Genomic DNA, 23,526 nt, shown 5'->3' with positions numbered 1-23,526 from the left:
ATTCGTAGCACACTGGTCCCCCTCACATGCCAGGACACCAACCGGGCACCCTAGGGGGCACTGCAGTGGACTTCACAAATTGCTCCCAGGTACATAGCTCCCTTACCTTGTGTACTGAGCCCTCCAAGCCCCCCCCCCCAAAACCCACTCCCCACAACTGTACACCACATACCATAGCCCTAAGGGGTGAAGGGGGGCTCCTACATGTGGGTACAGTGGGTTTCAGGTGGGTTTTGGAGGGCTCTCATTTACCACCACAAGTGTAACAGGTAGGAGGTGATGGGCCTGGGTCCACCTGCCTGAAGTGCACTGCACCCTTTAAAACTGCTCCTGGGACTTGCATACTGCTGTCATGGAGCTGGGTATGACATTTGAGGCTGGCAAAAACATTTTTAACGTTTTTGTTTTAGGGTGGAAGGAAGTTAATGACCACTGAGGGTGTGAGGAGAGGTCATCCCCGATTCCCTCTGCTGGTCATCTGGTCAGTTTGGGCACCTTTTCGAGGCTTGCTCGCAAGAAAAAATGGACCAAATAAAGTTGGCCAAGTGCTCGTCAGGGACGCCCTTCTTTTTTCAATTATCGGCCGAGGACGCCCATGTGTTAAGCAGGCCCCAGTCCCGCCTTCGCTATGCTTCCGACACATCCCCGGGAACTTTGGTCATCCCCGTGACAAAAAGCAGTTGAGGACGCCCAAAATTGGCTTTTGATTATGCCGATTTGGGCGACCCTGAGAGAAGGATGTCCATCTCCCGATTTTATTTATTTTGGACTTTGCTCACACCTTTTTCAGTAGTAGCTGAAGGTGAGTTACATTCAGGTACACTGGATATTTCTCTGTCCCAGGAGGGCTCGCAATCTAAGTTTGCACCTGAGGCAATGGAGGGTTAAGTGACTTGCCCAAGATCACAAGGAGCAGCAGTGGGACTTGAACCGGCCACCTCTGGATTACAAGACCGGTGGTCTAACCACTAGGCCACTATTACGTTAAGATCAGTTCTATAACTGTACACCGCCACTTAGGCGTGCTGATGCCATGTGCTGAGCACCAATTCTATAATGGCACCTGTGCACCAAGATGCTTTTACAGAGTACTAGCATAAGTCAACATTGGCGTACCTAACTTTAGGAGTGATCGTTTACGACAGGTCAACAGCAGGCATAAATGGATGTGCCTAAGCATTGCATGTATGCATGTAACTGATAGTATTCTGTAAGTTACGCATGTAAATTGGATACACGCCCATTTCCTTCCCATGCTCCACCCAAAGTTATGTGCTAAATTACTTATGTGCTACCTTATAGATTAATGAATGTCTCTGAATTTAATTTATATAAGAGATAAACAAAAAAGAAAAAAAGAACGAAAGATTCACATAAGCTAACTATATTTTTTACAAGATAGAACGTTTAAGATTTAAAATGATGGGTGAAAGTTTAAATATTAAAACGTATGGGTCAATGAGGAATACATGCCCACTATACGAAAAAAATGCCTGGCTCATATATATAGCCTGAATGGTGGTGACATGTTTATCTGACAGATCCATTACTCAAATCCTTTTGAAATCTATGTAAGAATATTGTTCAGAAATACTTGGAGTTGGGTATAAAAGATTGTCTATGAAGAACCCCCTCCTTTAAATATAATATTGATACTGGGAGCAGTGGATGACCTTATAGAATAGCATATACTGAACTTGGGTGTAGGTGCCTCCACTCTGTGCATTAACATGCACAAGGCTCGCGTAACTCCGGGCATCCATTTATAGAATTGCTTTTAAGGGGGGAAAGTTATCAATGTGGACTACTGTTAAGACAGTAATTGGGTTATTTTTGCACAGCTAAAATAGCATCACTTGTGGTAAAATAGCCTGTTTTCGGTAACCCACATTGATAACTTCCCCCTGGCAGCCACAGGCCAGGCTGCCTGCTCCTATTTGGGAGGTCAAGATTTCCAACCTGAGTCTACTCACACATTTCAGTCTAATTGGGGGGGGGGGGGGGGGGGGAAGAGGGACGTTACTAGTGCTACGTATTTGAAAGGCAAGAAGTAGACCAATGCTCTCTACCACCACCTTCTGGTCACCATTTTCCATTCTGAGTTCCTAGATAAGTCTTTCGATTTAGTGCTACAGACTGCAAATAAAATATTAGAAATGAGCCTAGATGCCAGCTATGTGGCTATAGCGAGTCCATAAGTACTCCCCATACTGAGCAAACCCCTCTGCCATGGTCAGGGGCAGGCAATTTGGCCTACGTTGAGCATTCTTAGTTGTTTGGAAAATTTGGCTTCTATTTTGTGAAAATGGCTTCCGGATGTGCTCAAATGCTCAGCCTGAGGGAGGTGAAGCAGATAGGCTCCTTCTTCTCTCTGGGATGGGTTGGTAGTCCCATAGGGTCAGATTCAGTAAATGATACCCAAACTTAGGTGCCATTAAGATCTGCGCTAAGCACCAATTCTATAACTACTACTACTACTTAACATTTCTAAAGCGCTACTAGGGTTACGCAGCGCTGTACAGTTTAACAAAGAAGGACAGTCCCTTCTCAAAGGAGCTTATAATCTAATGGACAAAATGTGCAGACTATCAAATTGGGGCAGACTATATTTCCTGAATAGAGGTATAATGGTTAGGTGCCGAAGGCGACATTGAAGAGGTGGGCTTTGAACAAGGATTTGAAGATGGGCAGGGAGGGGGCTTGGCGTATGGGCTCAGGAAGTTTATTCCAAGCATAGGGAGAGGTCAGTTAGCGCCAGGGGTATAGCTAAGTGGGACCACAGGGGTGTGGGCTGCCTTAGATTTGGCCCTGGCCCCCCCCCCCCTGCTGCCAACCCCTTCGACCCCCCTCCCACTGCCAACCCTCCCCCGCTGCCGTCATCGGGCACTTTTGCTGGCGGGACGTGCAGGACGTCAGACTCACAGAAACAGAAACCTGCCCTTGCAGATCAGCAATGTGGCCGCACCAAAAAAGAGGACTTCAGCTGGCGGGGGTTGGGGACCCGCACCAGCAAAGGTACCCGGCGGCGGGAGAGGGTTGGCGGCGGTGGGAAGAGGGGGTCGAAATGGTTGGCACGGGGGGGGTCAAAGGTGGTGGTGGCGGCGGGGAGGTAAAAAATGGCAGGGAGGGTCGGCAGTCGTGGTGGCGGCGGGGAGGTAAAAAATGGCAGGGGGGGTCGGCAGTGGTTTTGGCGGCGGGGAAATAAAAAATGGCGGAGGGGGGGGGGTCGGTGGTGCCGGTGGGGGCTAAAATGTGCCCCTTCACCTTGGGGTCTGGATCCCCCTCCCCCCGAAGTCTGGCTACGCCCCTGGTTAGCGCTAAGCAACCTTTATAAAACAATGTTTAGCATGAATTCTTGTCTCCAACTTTGGGCAGGAGGACATATGCTTGCTGAAACCTGGTGTAAATCCAGTTGCCCAACTGATGGCCATTGGGCATGTAAATCCAAGTAGATTGGGTGGCAGAGCCGGTGGTAGGAGGCGGGGCTGGTGGTTGGGAGGCGAGGCTAGTGCTGGGCAGACTTCTACGGTCTGTGCCCTGAAAATGGCAGATGCAAATCAAGGTCAGGTATACACAAAAAGTAGCACATATGAGTTTATCTTGTTGGGCAGATTGGATCGACCGTGCAGGTCTTTTTCTGCCGTCATCTACTATGTACGTTACTATAACATTGCTCCTAATTTCTGTGAACACTCTTGACCCACCCATGCCCCTCCCTTGGCCATGCCTTCTTTAAAATTTAGGTGTGCATGTTAGAATTGGGTCAGAGCATAAGCATGCAAAACTCCTAATTACTGCCAATTATATGCCAATCTACTCCAATAATTATTAGTGTCTAATTGACTAATTAGTTTATGTGATGCATCTGGGATCAACGCCCAAATTTGCCCTCTTGTTTACTATGCTGCATTAGCTGCTGCCATGCGGCAATGCCAACACAGACTATTCAAAGTGAACGGGCTGTGTTGCTATTCCACTAGCACAGTTTAGTAAACAGGGGGGTTGGGCATCCGACTTTGGGCAACTTATGTAGAATCTGGGGGATGGTGCCTTTATTCTGGACCCCCACTGGATAAAGGACTGAAATTGTTCACCTGACCAGATTGAAAGAATGGAGAGGTAGAGGCTCTGGTGTTACTATAAGTAATCAGACAATATTTATTACTGTTCTCTCATTTAGCAGAATGGGTTGGAGCAACTGCTTCACATTTCCAAATCCAGACATTGCGCCAATAGGATATAACACGATCCTCAAGATAAAGACTGCAAGGGGTCCTTTTACAAGGTGCGCTGAAAAACGGCTTGCGGTAGCGTAGGCGCAGGTTTTGGGCGCGCACCAAACCGTTTTTCAGCGCAAAGGTAAAAAAAATCCCTTTTTTTAAAAATTTTTGCCGAAAATGAAAGTGCGGCAAAATCAAAATTGCCGTGCGACCATTTTGGGTCTGAGACCTTACTGCCAGCCTTAGACCTAGCGGTAAAGAATCTGTGTGGTAATGACCTACGCACGTCAGATGCCACTTGGCGCGCATCCGTTACGCACGCCAGAAAATAAAAAATATTTTTCAGACGCGCGTAGCGGACATGCGCCAAAATTGTAATTACCACAAGGGTCACGCGGTAACTGGGCAGTAACTCCAATTTGGCGTGCGTTGGCTGTGCTTAGGCGCTTGCGCGGCTTAGTAAAAGGGTCCCCAAGACTTTTAAGTCTGCTCATTCCTCCTGCCTGTTAGTAGACTACTAGGGTTCTAACTTACGCCTTTCTTCAGGTTAATCCAATCTGGGTTTTACCCACTGGCAAGCAGGGACCTCTAGTTCTGCTTTCTCTATTGCAGTCCCCGAGAGAAGCCCAAATCTAGGTCCATGCATGCTAACAGGTATAACCAAGACTGGACCAACCTGTTCCGAAAAACTGAAGCCAGTTGGTAAACCTATTCTTCACAGAACCTACCGGACAGTGGTGAAGCTAGGGGGGGGTACCAGGGGAGCGGCCGCACCCCGAAATGGAGTTCTGCTGGTGCCGGCGCCTAATTGTTTCTCTACGTGTTGCATTGAAAATGTGCGCCGGCAGAAGTCTGCTTTCGCTCCCCCTGCGCCGTCAACCTGGCTCCGCTTCTGCTACCGGATACGTGACTAAGATTCCTTCCCCACCATTCAAGATTCTCTATAGTTGTTTAAAGTAGGCTAAAATTCTGAGGTTATTTTGTTTGTTTTGCCTCCGCTACCTTCCTGGGCTTCACAGCTCTTGTAGCTTGTAGCTAGGCTTGTTCCTGTTTCTACAAACAGAAACTTTATAATTCTTTAAAATTCAGGGACTTTTTTTTTTTTTTTAATTTGACTTCACAAAAGAGTCAAGGAGGCTTCTAAATGTGGCGTTTCTAGACTTCAAAATATAGCCGAAGTCCTGCTCTATTAGAAAAACCTGAAAAAGTGAACCATTAAAACTTAGAAACTAGTTTACAAAATCAGGAATGTTCATGAATCAAGGCAAGAGAGAAACACTGTAATACTCTTGTTTTTCCCCCTGAAGGTATCTGTCAATCTCTGGTTCTCTCCTGCTGCAGCAGATGCGAATAAATGGTTTCCATGGTGACAACATAAGACTAGAACATTCTAACATCTTTATGGCAGCACGCTTGCACGCAAACAGCTGTACCACATCGTTCAGCTTTGGGGCAGAACGTGCATTCAGAAGTGTAGCTGTAAACTGAAGGATCTGAAGAAACCCCAGAAGGAGGAGTGGCCTAGTGGTTAGGATGGTGGACTTTGGTCCTGAGGAACTGAGTTCGATTCCCACTTCAGGCACAGGCAGCTCCTTGTGACTATGGGCAAGTCACTTAACCCTCCATGTAAGCTGCATTGAGCCTGCCATGAGTGGGAAAGTGTGGGGTACAAATGTAACCAAAATCAAATAGATACTATTGGAGATTCTACATGGAATGTTGCTATTCCACTAGCAACATTCCATGTAGAAGGCTGCGCAGGCTTCTGTTTCTGTGAGTCTGATGTCCTGCATGTACGTGCAGGACGTCAGTCTCACAGAAGCAGAAGCCTGCGCGGCCACATTGGTGATCTGCAAGGGCCATCTTCTACATGGAATGTTGCTAGTGGAATAGCAACATTCCATGTAGAATCTCCAATAGCAGCAACAGTGGAGGAGTGGCCTAGTGGTTGGGGTGGTGGACTTTGGTCCTGAGGAACTGAGTTTGATTCCCACTTCATGCACAGGCAGCTCCTTGTGACTCTGAGCAAGTCACTTAACCCTCCATTGCCCCATGTAAGCCGCATTGAGCCTGCCATGAGTGGGAAAGCGCAGGGTCAGGGCCGTGCCAAGGGTCTGTGGTGCCCCCCTGCAAGGGATCAGGTGCCGCCCCCCCCCCCCGCAGGGGATCGGGTGCCGCCCCCCCCCCCGTGTAGATGATCACTGTCCTCGCTCCCCTGCCCTCCCGCTCCCATGTCCCAACTGCCCGCCCCCTTCTCCCCCCAACAAAATCTCTTTTAAATTTACCTCCATCCGGCTGGCAGGGCAGCGAACGGCACAGCATCAGTGAAGGAGGCGGCGCTCCCGACGTCTCTACTGGTCTTCCCTTTGCTCAATGTCCCGCCTTCTTCTGACATCATTTCCTTGACGTCAGAAGAAGGCGGGACATTGAGCGAAGGGAAGACCAGTAGAGACGTCGGGAGCGCCGCCTCCTTCACTGATGCTGCGCCGTTCGCTGCCCTGCCAGCCGGACGAGGTAAATTTAAAAGAGATTTTGTTGGGGGGAGAAGAGGGCGGGCAGTTGAGACATGGGAGTGGGAGGGCGAGGCAAGCATGGCGCGGCGGGGCGCCCCCCAGAGGACGGCGCCCCCCTGCCACGCTTACCTCGCTTACCGCGTTGGCACGGCCCTGCGCAGGGTACAAATGTAACAAAAAAAAAAATTATCACTACTGACTCTGGTCAACCTTCAGGACGAAACCAGACTTACAACTAGTGGAACAGCAGCACCATGAGTCCATTAAAGAGGATCTTCATAGTTATTAATTTGGTTTGCTTTATTTTTAGAAGCTTGTGAAATGTGAAAGCAAAGAGGTTCCTTTGGAAAGTACATAGTGAAGTCCTTTCGAATACCGAACCGGATATCGCTAACTGCATAAAAATGGAAACTCTTCTATGAGGAAAGACTGGAGAGGTTAGGGTCTTAAGCTGAGGGGGCATGTGATGAGGTCTACAAAATCTTGACAGGAGTGGAAAAGGTAAACACAAATTGATTGTTTACTCTTTCAAAAAGTACAAAGGTTAGGGGACACTCCATGAAATTATATGGTAATACTTTTAAAATGAATAAGAGAAAATATTTTTCACTCGACAAGTAGTTAAGCTCCGGAATTGCTGGAGGATGTGGTAAAAGGAATTGGTATAGCCTTGTTTAGAAAAAGGTTTGGACAAGTTCCTGGAGGAGAAGTCTATAAACTGTTAAGTTAGACCTGGGGAAAGCCACTGAGGTTGATAGCATAGAATTTTGCTGCTTCTTCAGATCTTTTACTTGTGACCTGGCTTGGCCACTGTTGGAAACAAGATACTGGGCTTCATGGATCTTTGTTCCGAACCAGTATGGCAATTCATATTTTATGATCTTATGTTATGTACAATATAAAATAAAAGTGGGAGGACGACCAAGGATACCAAAGACTGAGAAGATGTATGAAGTATGGAGACTCGACACAACGTTGTGTTTCGGCCGTTAGGCCTGCATCAGGAGTCTTATTTCCAAATAACTTCGCCAAATCCAGCATTTCGCTGCAAGCGCACAGCTCCACGAGACAAACGAGCACGGATTATCCTACAACAGTCTTTTTAAAGACTATCTTTTTCTGAAGATTTTCCCTCATCATTCATTCAGAAGTTATTTGGAAATAAGACTCCTGATGCAGGCCTAACGGCCGAAACACAATGTTGTGTCGAGTCTGCACACTTCAATAAACTTCTCTATTATTTTACATCTTCTCAGTCTTTGGTATCCTTGGTCATCCTCCCACTTTTATTTTATATTGTTGTTTTCCGTGGGGTGTCTTGAGTTCTCCTTCTTTTGGCGGATTTTTCTCTCTTAACTCCATAAGTTATTGTACTTTTCTGTTTTAACGTTGACTTGTGTAAATAATTTTCAGATTTTAGACATCCGCTTCCTGTTTGGAAACACCCAATGACCTTTTTTTTTCAACAGTCCTGTTTCATCAGGCAAAGCATCCTTTTATATGGACCATTAGTAAACGAATGCAAAAAAATTAAAATCAAACATCTTTACTGACGTTTTTGCACAAAGATCATTAAGGGAGTCATTCACTGACAGAGCACACTAGCGCTGTTAATCCATTTTATTCAATGGTCCTTAGTGCGTACTGGCCCTCTTAACAATCTTTGTGAAACAAAGGCAATAAAGATGTTGACTTTAATTTTCTTGCATGCATTTGAAAATGTTCCATATAAAAACACAATATCAGACCCAAAGATTTTGTATGCCATTATCGTGATCTTTTCCCGATGAACCAAGACTACGTGGCTCAGTTAGGAGTCTTCCAACAGTGCAAGCACCGTTTTAAGTCTTCAGTTGGTTCCCCACCTTACCTCGGTGGCTGTACCGCTGATGAGCTTCTCGGACCTGTTGGAGTAGGCGTTCCAGAGCTTCAATCTGTCCCTTGTGCCTAGGCTCTCTGCCATCAAAGTCCTTCCAGTCTATTGAACAAGGAGAAATATAACCCTTCAGTGCCCCTATTTTTCCTTAATAATAATAATCTTCATACTGATCATTTTACAGTGCTACTGGACACATGCAAAGCTTTGAGGGGTCATTTTACTAAGCTGTGGCAAAAGGGTGTGTGTGCTGGCATCAGCATGGGTTTTTGACACACACTTGAGCAGTGTTGCCAGATGGAAAAAATTGTTCACGCCCCAAAACCAGCCCCAAACCGCACAAAGTCAATTGGCATATGAATGACATCACCAATAAATATTAATGAGTCAATTTGCATACGAGTGACATCATTAATAAATATTAATGAGGCCATTTGCATACAAATGACATCATTAAGCCCGCCTCCACTGGCTGCGGCCGCAGGAAAACTGAGCCAACCTGCGGTGGGCAAAAAAAACACCAGCGGGGCAAGAAAAAGCTGCCCAAAATCTCGCAACCCGCATGTGGCGTGAAAAAGCCGCAGCGGGTCGCGGAAAGGAGCCCAATTGGGCGGCAAACCCGCAGCCCTGGCAACACTGCACTTGAGGCCCTCTTTTATCGCAGGGGGTAAAAGCCTGTTATTTTTTTTTTTAAGAAATGGCCATGCAACAAGTGAAGCCCTTGCCGCATGGCTATTTTGGAGGGGGGGAGCACTTATCGCCACCCATTGAGGTGGCGGTAAGAGCTCCCACGCTAACCCGGCAGTAACTGGCAGCATGAAGCACTGCTTGATTACCACTGGGTAAACACCGGAGGAACAAAAATAAAAATATTTTTGTAGTTCCGGAAATGGCACGCGGTGGGGGGTGGGAACCACTGCAGGGGCTGCTGTGGTGGCCTGGTGGTACTTCCAGTTTAGAGAGTGATAAATCCATGTTGGGCTTACCGCTGCTTTGTAAAAGACCCCCTTAACCTAGAATAGGGGGTGTTAACCAGCGGTGCCTCAGCCTCCAAATGGGTGTGGAGAAGGGTCTTGAAATCTGGGGCAATTTATTGAAATTCGATCTTACTTGTCACTAGATAATCTGCAAAAGGTTGCTCATGTTTTAATTCTTTCTAAACTTGATTACTGCAATTCCTTCTATATAGGTCTTTCAAAACATTCTTTAACCAGGATCCAGTTATTACAAAATACCGCTACAAGAATGATTCTGAACAAATCTCACCATGACAGTGTTACATTATTATTGAAAATTTTGCTTTGGCTTCTGGTAGCTTCAAAGAATGGAATTTAAAATTTTATGCTTAGTTTTCAAAATGTTCTACGGGATGTGCCCTGTTTATTCATTATGCTTAGTTTTATTGCCTATCAATCGTCACTCTGTCAAGTTAATTCAAAAGAATGTTTCCTTTTTATACTACCCTGCCTGTAAAACTTTCTTCTTGTAAGAAGATATTTACTTTTGTAAAAAACTAAAATTTTGGTTGTTTAACAAATACTTTAAATCAAATTGAGGCCAGTTTATGCTGCCGCGATGTATTTATTTATTTAAAAATGTAGAACTCACACAATCTAAAGTTCTAGGTGTGGTACAAAGACACATACATAATAAAACATAAAACACTCAACAGATGATGTACAACATACATTTCACAAAATACAAGGCAAGTCATTCACATAAACAGTATGAATCATACCCTTGATTATTAAAGAACAGCTTTGGCAGGCTTTGAACCTTTCCTTTTAATTTTGTAATCTTACTTTCAACCAGATAACAGCAATGTAAAGATGAAATTAGGTCAAGGCGCTATTCTATTCTACGGCAGTGCTACCAGGAGGCAAGAGAAATTACTACAGCCACTGTCTTTGCAGCAGAAACAGAGCAGAGCGCCAGAAAGCGGCTGCCTCGAGTCGATTTCCAGAAGACATTTTCCTTGCGAGAGACATGTTCTTTCGCTACGCATATACAGTAGCAAAAAAGACTGGGTGTGTGGGGCCTTTAACGGCTACCATGAGCCAAGTTGTTTTGAAGTTGCTCAGAATGTTGATTTATTTTTACTGAAAAAAAATTGGCTCCACGGTTAATGAGTCATGACCACGGTAAATAAAAAAAAAAAAAGTGTGATTTTGCTTTCTTAGCATAAGTAAATCATTTAACGGTACCTTCCTACTTTAAGTCACCCAGCAATATTACTTTCTTGAAGAGACTGTTGCTGAGTGAAGGAATTTGCAATTGTATTTCAGCCAGGTCAGGTTACTTCTAGAGGGGATGAGCAGTCAGCCTGTCTCCAATTATAAATAAGCATAGCGCTAGTAATTATAGTGCATTTATATATACAAATGCCTGCGATTTGACACCGGTTTGACTGCCACCCCTTTTTAATTAATGTCTGATCACATGAGGGATATCAATTTAAAGAGCCTGGGATTCTATGAATGGCTACATTGTATGGGTATTGGTGCAATAATGCCATGTTTAAAAAGAAAATCTTTATGATATGCCATTCATTGAAGGGGCCGATTTGCTAACATGTGACAAGGACTTGTAGCTAAAAATTACTGGGTGAGCACTTATCACCTCTAACAATATCGCTCTCCTTTGCAGAATCTTCAAATATGTATATCAACAATAAACTGCAAATATTCACTTTGAGTAATTGAAAGACTCAGATACTTTTTTACTCAATTAGTCCTTTTTTGATATTTTTTTCTTTATGCTTCTATTTTGTTGTTTTTATCATATTTTTGTGTTTTTTATTTTTTATTTTTTTGTTATTATTTGTTTGTTTCGGAGGAAAAGGTCTCAAAATTGCCCCAGTGCCAGGACGAACTTTGCAATAAATGTATATCAAGGCCACACACTGGGCTCAGCTCATCACAGACCTAAAAACCTCCATTTACAAAATGTAATTCAAAACTCTTGATTAGTTACATTTTGATACGAAGATTTTTGAATTACAAAGTTCGTCCTGGCACTGGGGCAATTTTGGGACCTTTTCTTCCGAAAAACAAACAAATAATAATAAAAAAATTAAAATGTAAAAAAAAACAAAAATATGATAAAAACAACAAAATAGAAGCGAGAGTGGGCGAGGCTTCCAGCCGATATTCAGCCAGGGCTGCATAAAAGTTAAGTGGCCCTGGCTGAATATCGGGCTGGCTAGTCCGCATAACTTTTTTTCTTCTTTTTTTAAAACCCCTGAGCCCCCTCAAGCCCTACCCACACCCCTCTTTCCCTCCCCCCTTCCAGTCCACATTAAGACCCCCTCCCAGAAGATCCCCTCAGCTGTGCGGACATGCCTTCTCCCCAGGCCTACCTGTATCCCTGGTGGTCCAGTGGGGTCATTGGGGGCAGGAGTGCAGCCCTTTCACTCCTTCCCCTTGTGGTGCTGATATAAAATGACGCTGTGACCTCTCGTGGCAGCTTGCGGTACTTCGTGTAGTACCGTAAGCTGCTGCAAGAGGTTGCAGCAGCCATTTTAACACAGCAAAGGGCAGAAGCAAGGGGGATGTACTCCTGCCACCAATGATCTCACTGGACCACCAGGGATACAGGTAGGCTCAGGGGGAGGGGGCCAAAGGGGACATTGGTGGGGGGTCTTGAGGGACTCAGGGGCTTTAAAAAAAGAAAAAAACAGTCAGAGCTGGCACTCACATAGCTAAATGGCCTTATTTAAGACAGCTCTTGAGCTGTCCTAAATGAAGCTGCTTATCTATGCAGGTGCTGGCACTGAATAATGCCGACACCCACATATCTTGGGGCTCCTCCCCGGTGCCTCCCCCAGCACCGCCCACGACCTGCTCACTTTTAGTTTGGGCAATCTGAATATGCCCATTAAGGTGACAGGAAGCATCTCCTGCCCACTTAAATCGCTTTGAATATCAGCCCGTGAATATTGACCTAAATTTTAAAACCCCTTCTTTATCATGTATTTCCATTTATTACTGGACTTGCAATCAAATGCAATACAGGCTGAAGTTAATTAATTGGTTTACGGGATTTATGTACTAAAATATGGAAACTTCCTTTAACGGGGATTCACGTGCTAAAAAAACACACCCCTCCCCACAAATGTCTGTGATTTTCATACATTGTAGTTCTCTTCTGCCAAAGTTTTAGCACATTTCTCCTTCGTAATCACATAGCTTGAGATGTCGTCCAGTACCTTTCCAAGTCTATTTACATTAATAATGAATGAGGTGCCACAATACAAAAGTATACAAAACAGCTAATTAATTTTGATTTTTGTGAAAAGTGGTGTGTGAAAATATGTTTGCACACTGGAAATGTAGTTATCTTTTTTTTTTTTTTTTTTTTAAATCAGTCCCAGTAGCAAGATTTCACAAGAAAATTTGCTGCCCGGCTTATTTGTAGATTGCAAAATTTGACAGATGAAGACACTAACCTGCAGGAAATGCTGATTATCTGAACCAAGACAAGACAAGAAAGCCCAATAGAACCCTCAGGACTGGAACAATTGAAAATCCTTTAATGCATTGGATCCGACACAGGCTGTATTTCAGCGCAAAAGAACCAGTGGTGTTTCTTGGTCGGCTGCCACCCGGGGCAGATCGCCGCTGTGAACCTCCCCGGGTGCAGCGTCGTTGTCCCCGAGTGCAGCACGACACCCATCCCCCCGGGGTACATTCTTCTTCCCTGCTGGGGTTCTGGGAGCAGCCGTGTGGCTGTTGGCTCCTCTGGTTCCCTGCTCCGTCTGCCCCGGAACAGGAAGTAACAGCAGAGGGAGCAGGGAACCGGCGGAGCCAACAGCCGCACGGCTGTTCCTTGTACTCCTTCTGTAGTGTGCACCTGAGGCGGACCGCCCCCACCGCCCCACCCTCGGTACGCCACTGAAAAGAACACCTGCGTCAGGGGTCAAATAATATACTCTGCAATGGCCCTTCTAAACACACGTCAGGGTATGCAGCAGGACAGACCAAGCACGTCTTAAACACAGTTTGTTTGAAGCCATTCTTGCATTTAAGACGTGCTTGGTCTGTCCTGTTGCATACTCTGATGTGTTTAAAAGGACCATTGGGGATTTTTTTTTAACCATTGCAGAGTATATTATTTGACCCCTGACGCAGGTGTTCTTTTCAGTGGCGTACCGAGGGTGGGGCGGTGGGGTCGGTCCGCCTCAGGTGCACACTACAGGAGGAGTACAGGGAGCAGCCGTGCGGCTGTTGGCTCCGCCGGTTCCCTGTTCCCTCTGCTGTTACTTCCTGTTCCGGGGCAGACGGAGCAGGGAACCAGCGGAACCAAACAGCCACATGGCTGCTCCCAGAACCCCAGTGGGGTCCATTGCATTAAAGGATTCTCCGTTGTTCCAGTCTTGAAGGTTCTTTTGTGCTTTCTTGTCTCGGTTTGAGTACTTTCAGACCCTCTCTTTTGCTATTTGGCTATCTGAACTACACAGTACAGGCAAGACAGAGACTATATTAATCTCTTGGTGTCTGGAATCAGCACTTTAATTTTGGCAACCTGAGTTAGAACAAAAGACAGGTATTTGGACCCTGCAGACTTCAGAGGGTTAGAAATGAATGTCATTTAAAATAAGTAGGTGGAGAATTGCCAAAAGAAAAACGCTACACCGCAATTTACCCTTCACTATCAATTAAAACGTTTTATTACGTATTGTGTAGTCATTGCAAGTAGTATACCATGCCATACTTTGTATTGTTATTTGAATATTTTTACTGCTGTAATTGCCTATTGCTCATGTTTGATCTATTCTTACTGTACACCACCTTGAGTGACTTCCTTCCAAGAGGCGGGAAATAAATCCTAATAAATAAATTTGCCTTTTCTTTTAAACAGGGCCGCCGAGAGACAAAGCCGGGCCCGGGGCAAATCTCCCCCTGGGCCCGCCCCCTTCCGGGCCCACCCCTTCTCCAGGCGGGCCCGCCCCCCTTTCCAGGTGGGCCTACCACTCGCCCCGCTGCCGCCCCGCTTACTTGTCCTGCGCTCCTGCTCCAGGCTGTCTCTGTGCACAGCAAACTTCCCCAGGGCCCGGCACCAGCATTGCTCTCCTGTTCCTGTGCGCGGCAGCACCACAGAGAAGAGTCCTTCCTTCCTTCCTGCTGCGTTCAAAGAGGTTGTTTGGATGCGGCAGGAAGGAAGTATTCTGCTCTGCGGCGCTGCTGTGCACAGGAACGCCGGGCGGGCCCCCCTTGGATGCTGGGTCCTGGGGAATTTTGTCCCCTCTCTCGGCGGTCCTGGTTTTAAACACTTCTGTTGAAACAATGCATAAGAGAAAATATGAAAAATGAATCACTAGGCCTACTAGAAGGAGTGGCAGAAGCAGGTGACGCAGCCTCCGAAGGACCCCAACCTTTCATGTTGCAGGCAGATACTCGAACAAAGTAACTTTGACCCTGTTGATGCAGCCAAGGTAGGGGATAATGAATTCAAATTAGACAACACAGTTCTCAGCATCGGGTGAGCTTTTACCTATCTTCATCAACGAAGCGAATGGAAAAATAACAGAGCCAATAGGAGAGCAATTCAGATGCTTCACTGATATGAGTGACTCATTCTGCACTTAATTTTTGTTTTTACTGAACATAAATCACAAGAATGAAAGTCCATCCATTAGCACAAATATAATGTAGACCAAAAAAGCTCTGGGCCCCCTTTTACCAAGCTACGGCAAAAGGGGGCCGGCGGTGGAGTCAGCGCGTGTTTTACGTGCGTGCCGAGGCCCCCTTTTACTGCAGCTGGTAAAAGAGAAGTCTCGCCTTCCTGCAGGAAATGGCTGTGCAGCAAGTAAAGCACTTGCCGTGCGGCCATTTCGGGGGGGGGGGGGGGGAGTTTTATCTCCGCTCTGGCCTGATTTGGATCCTGTCATATTTTAAAATAGCTAACTTCAGTTATGTAAACAAAAATTATATAACAGGACCCCACATTTACTGACCAACCGAGCAGAAATATATACAGAACATTGACACTTTTGCAGATAATTATACATTTACACGAGGAAGTGGTAGCAGAACACCTAAGAACTATTCTGTAAGGGTGGGCATAAGTGGCACAGCACATAAAGTCAATGGAGTCATTCACAAGGGTGGGGCATGGGAAGGGCATGAATGGGGTCTGCCACTTATGCATGCAACTTACAGAGTACAGTAAGTTATGCACCAACTTGCCACATGTGGGCGCCATAGAAACACCAACTCTATAGTAGTTTAACTCTGGGCAGGGCCGCCGAGAGACTAGGCCGGGCCCGGGGCAAGGCCGCCCCGCCTCCACTGTCCATGCTGCCCCGCCTCTGCCCCCTGCCGCTGCCCCCCCCCCCCCCCCGTCGCTCCCCCTGCCGCTGCAGTCTGCGGTCTCACCTGCCTGCCTCCACGGCTCCGGGCCCCCTTCATTCAAAGTGGTAGTAACTTCCGGTTTCCGTAAGGGCGGGACACAGGGAGGGAAGGCCCGAAGAGAGGTGATCTGTGACTGCCGCTTCCAATGCAGGGGTCCTGGAGCCGAGGAGGCAGGCAGGTGAGACCAGGAACTGTAGTGCCGGCCCAGGCCCGGGGAATTTTGCCCCTCCTGCCCCCCTCTCGGTGGCCCTGTTGATTCCTGATGTATTTGTTCCCCTCTTTCTCCTGTGATGTGGGCTATTGGTTACTTGGAATAGTGCTTTGTACGTACTTTGTTAAATTTTGAAATTAAAAAAGGAAGACTTATGTGGTCAGCACCCAATGCCAGCCAAGTAGATCCAGGTATGACATTCCAGGGCCGCTGAGAGACACCAGTGGGTCTGGGCAGAACTGGACCTCTGGGCCCGGGACAGAACCAGACTGCTGTGCGCCCCCCCCCCCACTCATGCTGCCGCCCCCTCCCGCCTACCTCCATGCCCGCCCCATTACCTTTCTGTCTGTGCCTCCAAGAGAAGGCCCAGTGCCAGCAAGTCTCTTCCTGCCTGCCTGATCCCATGCTCTGTCCTCTCCTGCTCCTGTCCGTGCCCGAAGTCGGGACCCCGATGATTGCATTAACGAGATATCGCGCTAATGCTATCATCTGGGTACTGGGTGGCACACAAGAGCAGGAGAGGACAGATCCGGAAGCAGGCAGGCTGGAAGAAGGCAAGGTTGCCGGCACTGGGCCCAGGCTCCCCCTTGGAGGCCGAGCCTAGGAAATTTTGCTCCCGCTGCAGCATTCTATTGCCTGCCATCCTTACTGAAAATGTCACAGCTTCCATATTATTTTAGAAATGTTAAAATGAACAAAATAATTTTGTATTTACCGTTACAAGTCCTGTGATTGTACACCTCAATGACTGAAGATTATCCAAGATTATTTCTCCCGCCAGAGGAGAAAAGTCTGACGAGCAGCTCCATTCCACTAGACAGAAAGAGAGAGAGAGAGAGAGAGAGAGAGAGAGAGAGAGAGAGAGAGAGGGAGGGGAGTAGCAGGTTTCAGTATCATACAATCTAGAAATTGTCTTGAAGATAACATGCGTATTCCTGTATTCTCTAGTTTGTGTTGATGGTTATTGGTCATTGCTTTCATGCTCCCAGTGGCGTACCAAGGGGGGGGGGGCAGTGGGGGCGGTTTGCCTTGGGTGCACGCCGCTAGGGCGGGGTGCCGCTGTGCGCACCTGTCGGCTGCGACTTCGAATCGCTACGCTAAATTCTCTCGTTCGCTGCAGCTCCCTCCCTCTGCCCCGGAACAGAAAGTAACCTGTCCCGGGGCAGAGGGAGGGAGCTGCAGCGAACGAGAGAATTTAGCATAGCGAACTCGCAGCCGACAGGCGCACGCCGCGGCACCCCCCTAGCGGCGTACACCCGGGGGGGGGCGCATTGGCGATCCGCCCCGGGTGTCGTTGACGCTAGGAACACCACTACATGCTCCCTTGGCCAAGAGTATGTGCTTCCAACTTAGATCATGAACCCATTAGGGACAGGGAAAGTACGTGCGTATAATATACATAAACTGCTTTGGTTGTGCCAAAGAAAGGCGTTGTATCAAATCCATGACCCTTTGACCCTTAAGCCTCGGAAGGAGACAGTGATTGGGTAGAAACATAGAAATATAGACACATGATGGCAGATAAGGGCCAAATGGCCCATCCAGTCTGCCCATCCTCAGTAACTACTAACTCTTTCCTTTCCTAAGAGATTCCACGTGCCTGTCTCATACTTTCTTAAATTCAGACAGTCCTTGTCTCCATGACCTCCACCTGGAGGCCATTCCACACGTCCACCACCCTTTTCATGAAAGAGTATCTTCTTAGGTTACTCCTGACCCTATTTTCTCTTAACTTTATCCTATGCCCTCTCATTCCAAAGTTTTCCATCATTTGAAAAAGGCTCACCTTCTGTAAATTAATGCCACAGAGGTATTTAAAGGTCTCTATCATTTCCCCTCTCTCCAGCTTTTCTTCCAGACTATACAAGTTGAGGTCTATAAGCCTGTCCCTATATGCATTGTGACAGAGACCACTGACCAATTTTGTAGCCACCCCCTGGATTGACTCCATCCTGTTTATATCTTTCTGTAGGTGCGGTCTTAAGAATTGCACACAGTACTCTTAAATGGGGCCTCACCAGAGACTTGAACAAGGGTACTATCATCTCTTTTTTTCCTGCTGGTCATCCCTCTCCCTATGCATCCGAGCATCCTTCTGGCTTTGACCGTTGCCTTTTCTACCTGTGTGGCCATCAAACACAATCATCCTCAAGTCCCTCTCTTCTTTTGTACACAGAAGTACTTCACCCCCCTATACTGTATCGTTCTCTTGGGTTTTTGTAAACCAAGTGCCTGACCCTGCATTATTTAGCAATAAATTTTAGTTGCCAATTATTGGACCATTCTTCAGGCTTCGCTAGATCCTTTCTCTTGCTATCCACATCTTTTGGGGTGTCTACCCTATTATAGAATTTGGTATCATCCGCAAAGAGGTAAACCATACCAGACAGTCCATCCGCAATATCACTCACAAAGATGTTAAAAAGAGCCGGTCCAAGGACCGATCCCTACTGTACACCATTGATAACATTCTTTTCCTCACATAAGCACCACCACCCTGTGAAAAGACCAAAGGTCCATCAAGCCCAGCACTCCGTCTCCGACAGCGGCCAATCCAGGCCCCAAGAACCTGGCAAAATCCCCAAATTTAATAATGATCAATGGACTTTTCCTTCAGGAATCTGTCCAGACCCCCTTTAAACTCAGCAAGGCCAGCTGCCGTCACTACCTTCTCCGGCAGTGAGTTCCAGAGTCTAACCACACGCTGAGTAAAGAAAAACTTTCTCCAATTTGTTTTAAACCTACCACATTCTAATTTCATCTTGTGTCCCCTGGTTCTATTATTGTTAGAAAGCGTAAACAAACGCTTCACATCTGTCCGCTCTACCCCACTCATCATTTTGTAGACCTCTATCATATCACCCCTCAGCCGCCTTTTCTCCAGGCTAAAGAGTCCTAGCTGTCTTAACCTCTCCTTATACTGTAGGGTAGTCGTCCCATCCCTTTTATCATTTTTGTCGCCCTTCTCTGCACCTTCTCCAGTTCATTTATATCTTTTTTGAGATGAGGCGACCAGAACTGGACAGTACTTCACTACTCTCTGTCTCCTTCCATTTAAGCAGTTTTTAACCCAGTCAGTCACTTTAGGTCCAATACCTAAGACCCTCAGTTTATTTATCAGTTGCCTGTGCAGAACCATGTCAAAGGCTTTGCTAAACCCCAAGTACACCACATCTAGTGCCCTTCCCACATCCAACTGTTTGGTCATCCAGTCAAAAAAATCAAGCAGATTTGTCATGGATGTGGTTGGCAGAGCTGGTGGTTGGGAGGCGGGGCTAGTGCCGGGCAGACTTATACGATCTGTGCCGGGGCTGGTGGTTGGGAGGCGGGACTAGTGCTGGGCAGACTTATACGGTCTGTGCACTGAAGAGGACAGTACAAATAAAAAAGTAGCACATATGAATTTATCTTCTTGGGCAGACTGGATGGACCGTGCAGGTCTTTTTCTGCCGTCATCTACTATGTTTACTATGTCTGACAAGACCTGCCTCTAGTGAAAATAAGTCAGGTCTGAAGATTAGTTCTCACTGAAGTAATAATGTGAAATATCTCCATTGGTTCAGATACAAACAGTAGATTAAGGGGAGTCACATTCACATAGAAAAAAAACATTTCCCCTGTCCCATAGGGCTTATGATCTAAATTTGTACCTGAGGCAATGGAGGGTTAAGTGATTTGTCCAAGATCACAAGGAGTCACAGTGGGAATTGAACTTTGGTTATTGTCAGCCTGCTGCTTCAACCATTAGGTGATTTCTTTACTTTGCAGAAAACAAGGTGGAAGCCACAAGGATGAGCTAGGCTCTTTTGAGATATGAACTCATGGCCACTGGTTTACAAAACAATTGATCTGACTATAGAGCTACAGAGTCTGCCACACTTGGATGATAAGCCTTCTGGGAACAGGAAAATACCTACTGTACCCGAATAAACCTCACCTTGATTGACTACTGTAAAAGGTATAGACTGATAAAGGAATGAGCTAAATCCAATTTCATAACATGACAGTTTCCTCCTGATATTTACTTATTTATTTTATTTTATTTGTTGCATTTATACCCCGCTCTTTCCCGCTTGGTAGCAGGCTCAGTGCGGCTTACATAGTATGGAATTACATAGTATCACAGAAAGAACACAGCTGTGGCCATAGTAGAGGTATGATGTGGTTGTTCGGAAATAGGTTGAGATAGGTGAAATGGGCAGGGGATGTAGGGGTAGGAGAGGTAGGAGTGGTGTAGAGTGGGTTCATAGGTTAAGTCTTCAGTTGGAACCAGCCTCTACTAGGTTACAACACTATGAGACTCTAATTTGAACTATCTGGCATTTCCCCTCTTTTATATCCATTCTCACATCTGCCCAACCATCGGAATGAACATCCTCAGTCAGGAGACTGTAGATTTTGGCTCCCTCTGGTGTGGACCTAGTGTGGACCTTAGGTCTGGCCACTGGACATCACTGTTGAGCAACAACTCAGATTCCCAGGGGTCTTGAGCTCTGGTTCTGTAGCACCTAAGCCCTGGCTGACTTGAGAAGCAGAAACTGTGTTAAGGAGTTCAACCCAGGTCCTCTCTTTGCAGGTGCATTTCACTTGATCCTGATATCCCGGGCCAGCACATGAAAATATGTTTTTAATGGTGCTGCTTTAAGTTGTTGTCATTTATGTACAAAATATAAACAACCTTAATTATAAGTTAAATACAGTGTTAAGCTTGAATGGGACAGATGGCATTAATCACCCAGTGTTGATTTATTTCATTCAGTTAATTTTCTTGAATATTCATATCAATTGCATTCCTGTCCTCTATAACCCATAATAAACATATCAGGTTACCAGAATTCTAATTACCTCTTGGCACAAGAATTAACTAGTGCCTTATCTGAGTTAAAAGCCTCTGTGTTAATTTGGGGCAAGTGACAGTCTAGGGCTTCATTCGGAACCTGGTATGCATGTATTCTGAGTCTGGCCACGTGGTGTCACTGTTGCACAACGGCTAGGCTTCTCTTTCCCCCTTCCTGCCTGGTTGCTATGAATATTGTCCCCACAAAATAGTAACATTGTAACATAGTAAATGATGGCAGATAAAGACCTGTACGGTTCATCCAGTCTGCCCAACAAGATTAACTCATTTTACATGGTATGTGATACTTTATATGTATATCCGAGTTTGATTTATCCTTACCATTCTCAGGGCACAGACTGTAGAAGTCTGCCCAGCACTCTTCTTGTACTAAAAGTTCTGAAACTAATGTTGAAGCCCTTTAAAATTTACGCTAAGCCCATCCATATCTATTTAGTCACGATCAGGGCGTAGACAGAAGTCTGCCCAGCACCGGTTTTGCTTCACAATTACCGGCATCACCACTCAATCTCCGCTAAGATTCCAAGAGCTCCAGGCCTGTCTTGCCAGCCTAAACTGAATCCACATCTCCTGTACTAGCCATCAGAGTTAGTCTGATCCTTAATATTATCTTAACAGAAAGGTTTCTTTTCAAAGCTTTTCTCTTCGTAGAAAATTAACGGGAAAATGAACTTGATCTTACCACAACATCACCCTGTATTTGTTCACACTGGAGCCTGCAAATGCCCTCCTGTACTTTGTAAGCCACATTGAGCCTACAAATAGGTGGGAAAATGTGGGATACAAATGTAACAAATAAAAATCAAGACCTGTAGAGCATGGTACATACATTTTGCACCTATGATTAAAGCCTTTGATAGTCCAGCCCATAGGGTTTTCCCATTAATTTTCTTGGTTTTAAAACATTTGGACTCGTAATTTTATATGGGCAAGAGTAGGATTTTAGTGAAGTCACTCAGTGTTTCAAAGCTGGTAGAAAGACATATTTGCAGTCGTCACATGGATAAAAACTAATTTTTGAATAATCAGCACCATGAACAGACGCATAAAGCTCATAGAAATTGCTGACACGCACACCAGCCCTATCTTAAATTATGTAGCCCTGCTTTTTCTCTGTCTCCCCCCCCTCCCCCACAGCATTCCTATATTTTACAGTGTAGAACATGGTACTGTTTGTCCTTTGTTACCTGTTTTCCTCCTTGTCTGTGAGGCAGGATGCCCTTAAGGCTCATAAAAAAATAACTCTTCTCTCTGATGTGAAGGGTACATTTAATCCCATGTCACCTGAAAAGTTGTTTTATGGTGGATTCTGTCTACTATCACTTTGCAAGTTCCAGAGTAGCAGTGGCAAGGATGGGTGTGTGTGTGTGTGTCTGGTGGGGGAAGGCATGAATTGAAATTTAAACTACACTCTTGGTTTGTGGGTGAATTTCACCTTGTCCTTGTAAAATCTAGGTGACTGTGAATTTTGATGGGATGGAAATTGTGAGCACATCCACAAAGAATAAGCTTTGGTATGAATAGGATCCACAGCACAGTAACCTACATTCCTCCCCGGGAACTCCATTCACTTGGTAAATCACTCTTATCTGCACCCTTCTCCTCCACCACTAACTCCAGACTCCGTTCCTTTTATCTTGCTGCACCATATGCCCGGAATAGACTTCCTGAGCCAGTATGTCAAGCTCCATCTCTGGCTGTCTTCAATTCTAAGCTAAAAGCCCACCTTTTTGATGCTGCTTTTAACTCCTAACCCTTGTTCACTTGTTCAGAACCCTTATTTTATCATCCTCACTTTAGTATTCCTTTATCTCTTATTTGTCCTGTTTGTCTGTCCTAATTAGATTGTAAGCTCTGTCGAGCAGGGACTGTCTCTTCATGTTCAAGTGTACAGTGCTACGTACGTCTAGTAGCGCTATAGAAATGATAAGTAGTAGTAGTAGTCATCTTTGGGATTCTGGAATCTTGCTACTCTTTGGGATTCCAGAATCTTGCTACTCTTTGAGATTCCGGAATCTTGCTACTCTTTGGGATTCTGCGTGGAACCTTGCTACTCTTTGTCCTTATCCCTTACTTGTCCTGCTTGTCCTAATCAGATTGTAAGCTCTGTTGAGCAGGGACTGTCTCTTCATGTTCAAGTGTACAGCGCTGCGTACGTCTAGTAGTGCTTTAGAAATGATAAGTAGTAGTAGTAGTAACTAGGGATGTGCATTGGTTTCATACCTTTTAAAAAACAAAAACAACCCTGAAATGACAGGAAAACATCCCAATAGCTGTACATTGTGCTCCTTATTGCTCAACACAATTTGTCAATAGTTGCACTACTGAAAAATAAGGTGCAGTATTAAACAGCGGTGTGCACTCTTGGTTCTGGTTTTTTCTACACCCCTTGATTATATATACGGCATTCTTCAGAACGAGACCTTACTGCATAATATTAATGCTGAACAAGCAGACATTAAGAACCAGATTCTATATATGGCGCTTAAAAGATCC

General features: G+C 45.7%; 1 protein-coding gene across 1 annotated transcript in view; it reads right to left on the bottom strand.

The window, feature by feature from the left end:
• The window catches only part of ANKFN1 (ankyrin repeat and fibronectin type III domain containing 1), a 161,348-nt gene that overhangs the window by 92,491 nt on the left and 45,331 nt on the right, over window positions 1-23,526 (bottom strand). The window contains 3 exon segments of the mRNA XM_030206448.1: window positions 8,604-8,711; window positions 14,935-15,025; window positions 16,888-16,985. Of these exon segments, the coding sequence (XP_030062308.1) occupies window positions 8,604-8,711; window positions 14,935-15,025; window positions 16,888-16,985 (297 nt within the window).

The sequence above is a fragment of the Microcaecilia unicolor genome, chromosome 6 (genome assembly GCF_901765095.1).
Source record: "Microcaecilia unicolor chromosome 6, aMicUni1.1, whole genome shotgun sequence".
Lineage (NCBI taxonomy): Eukaryota > Metazoa > Chordata > Amphibia > Gymnophiona > Siphonopidae > Microcaecilia > Microcaecilia unicolor.
This window is presented reverse-complemented; position numbering and strand designations above follow the sequence as displayed.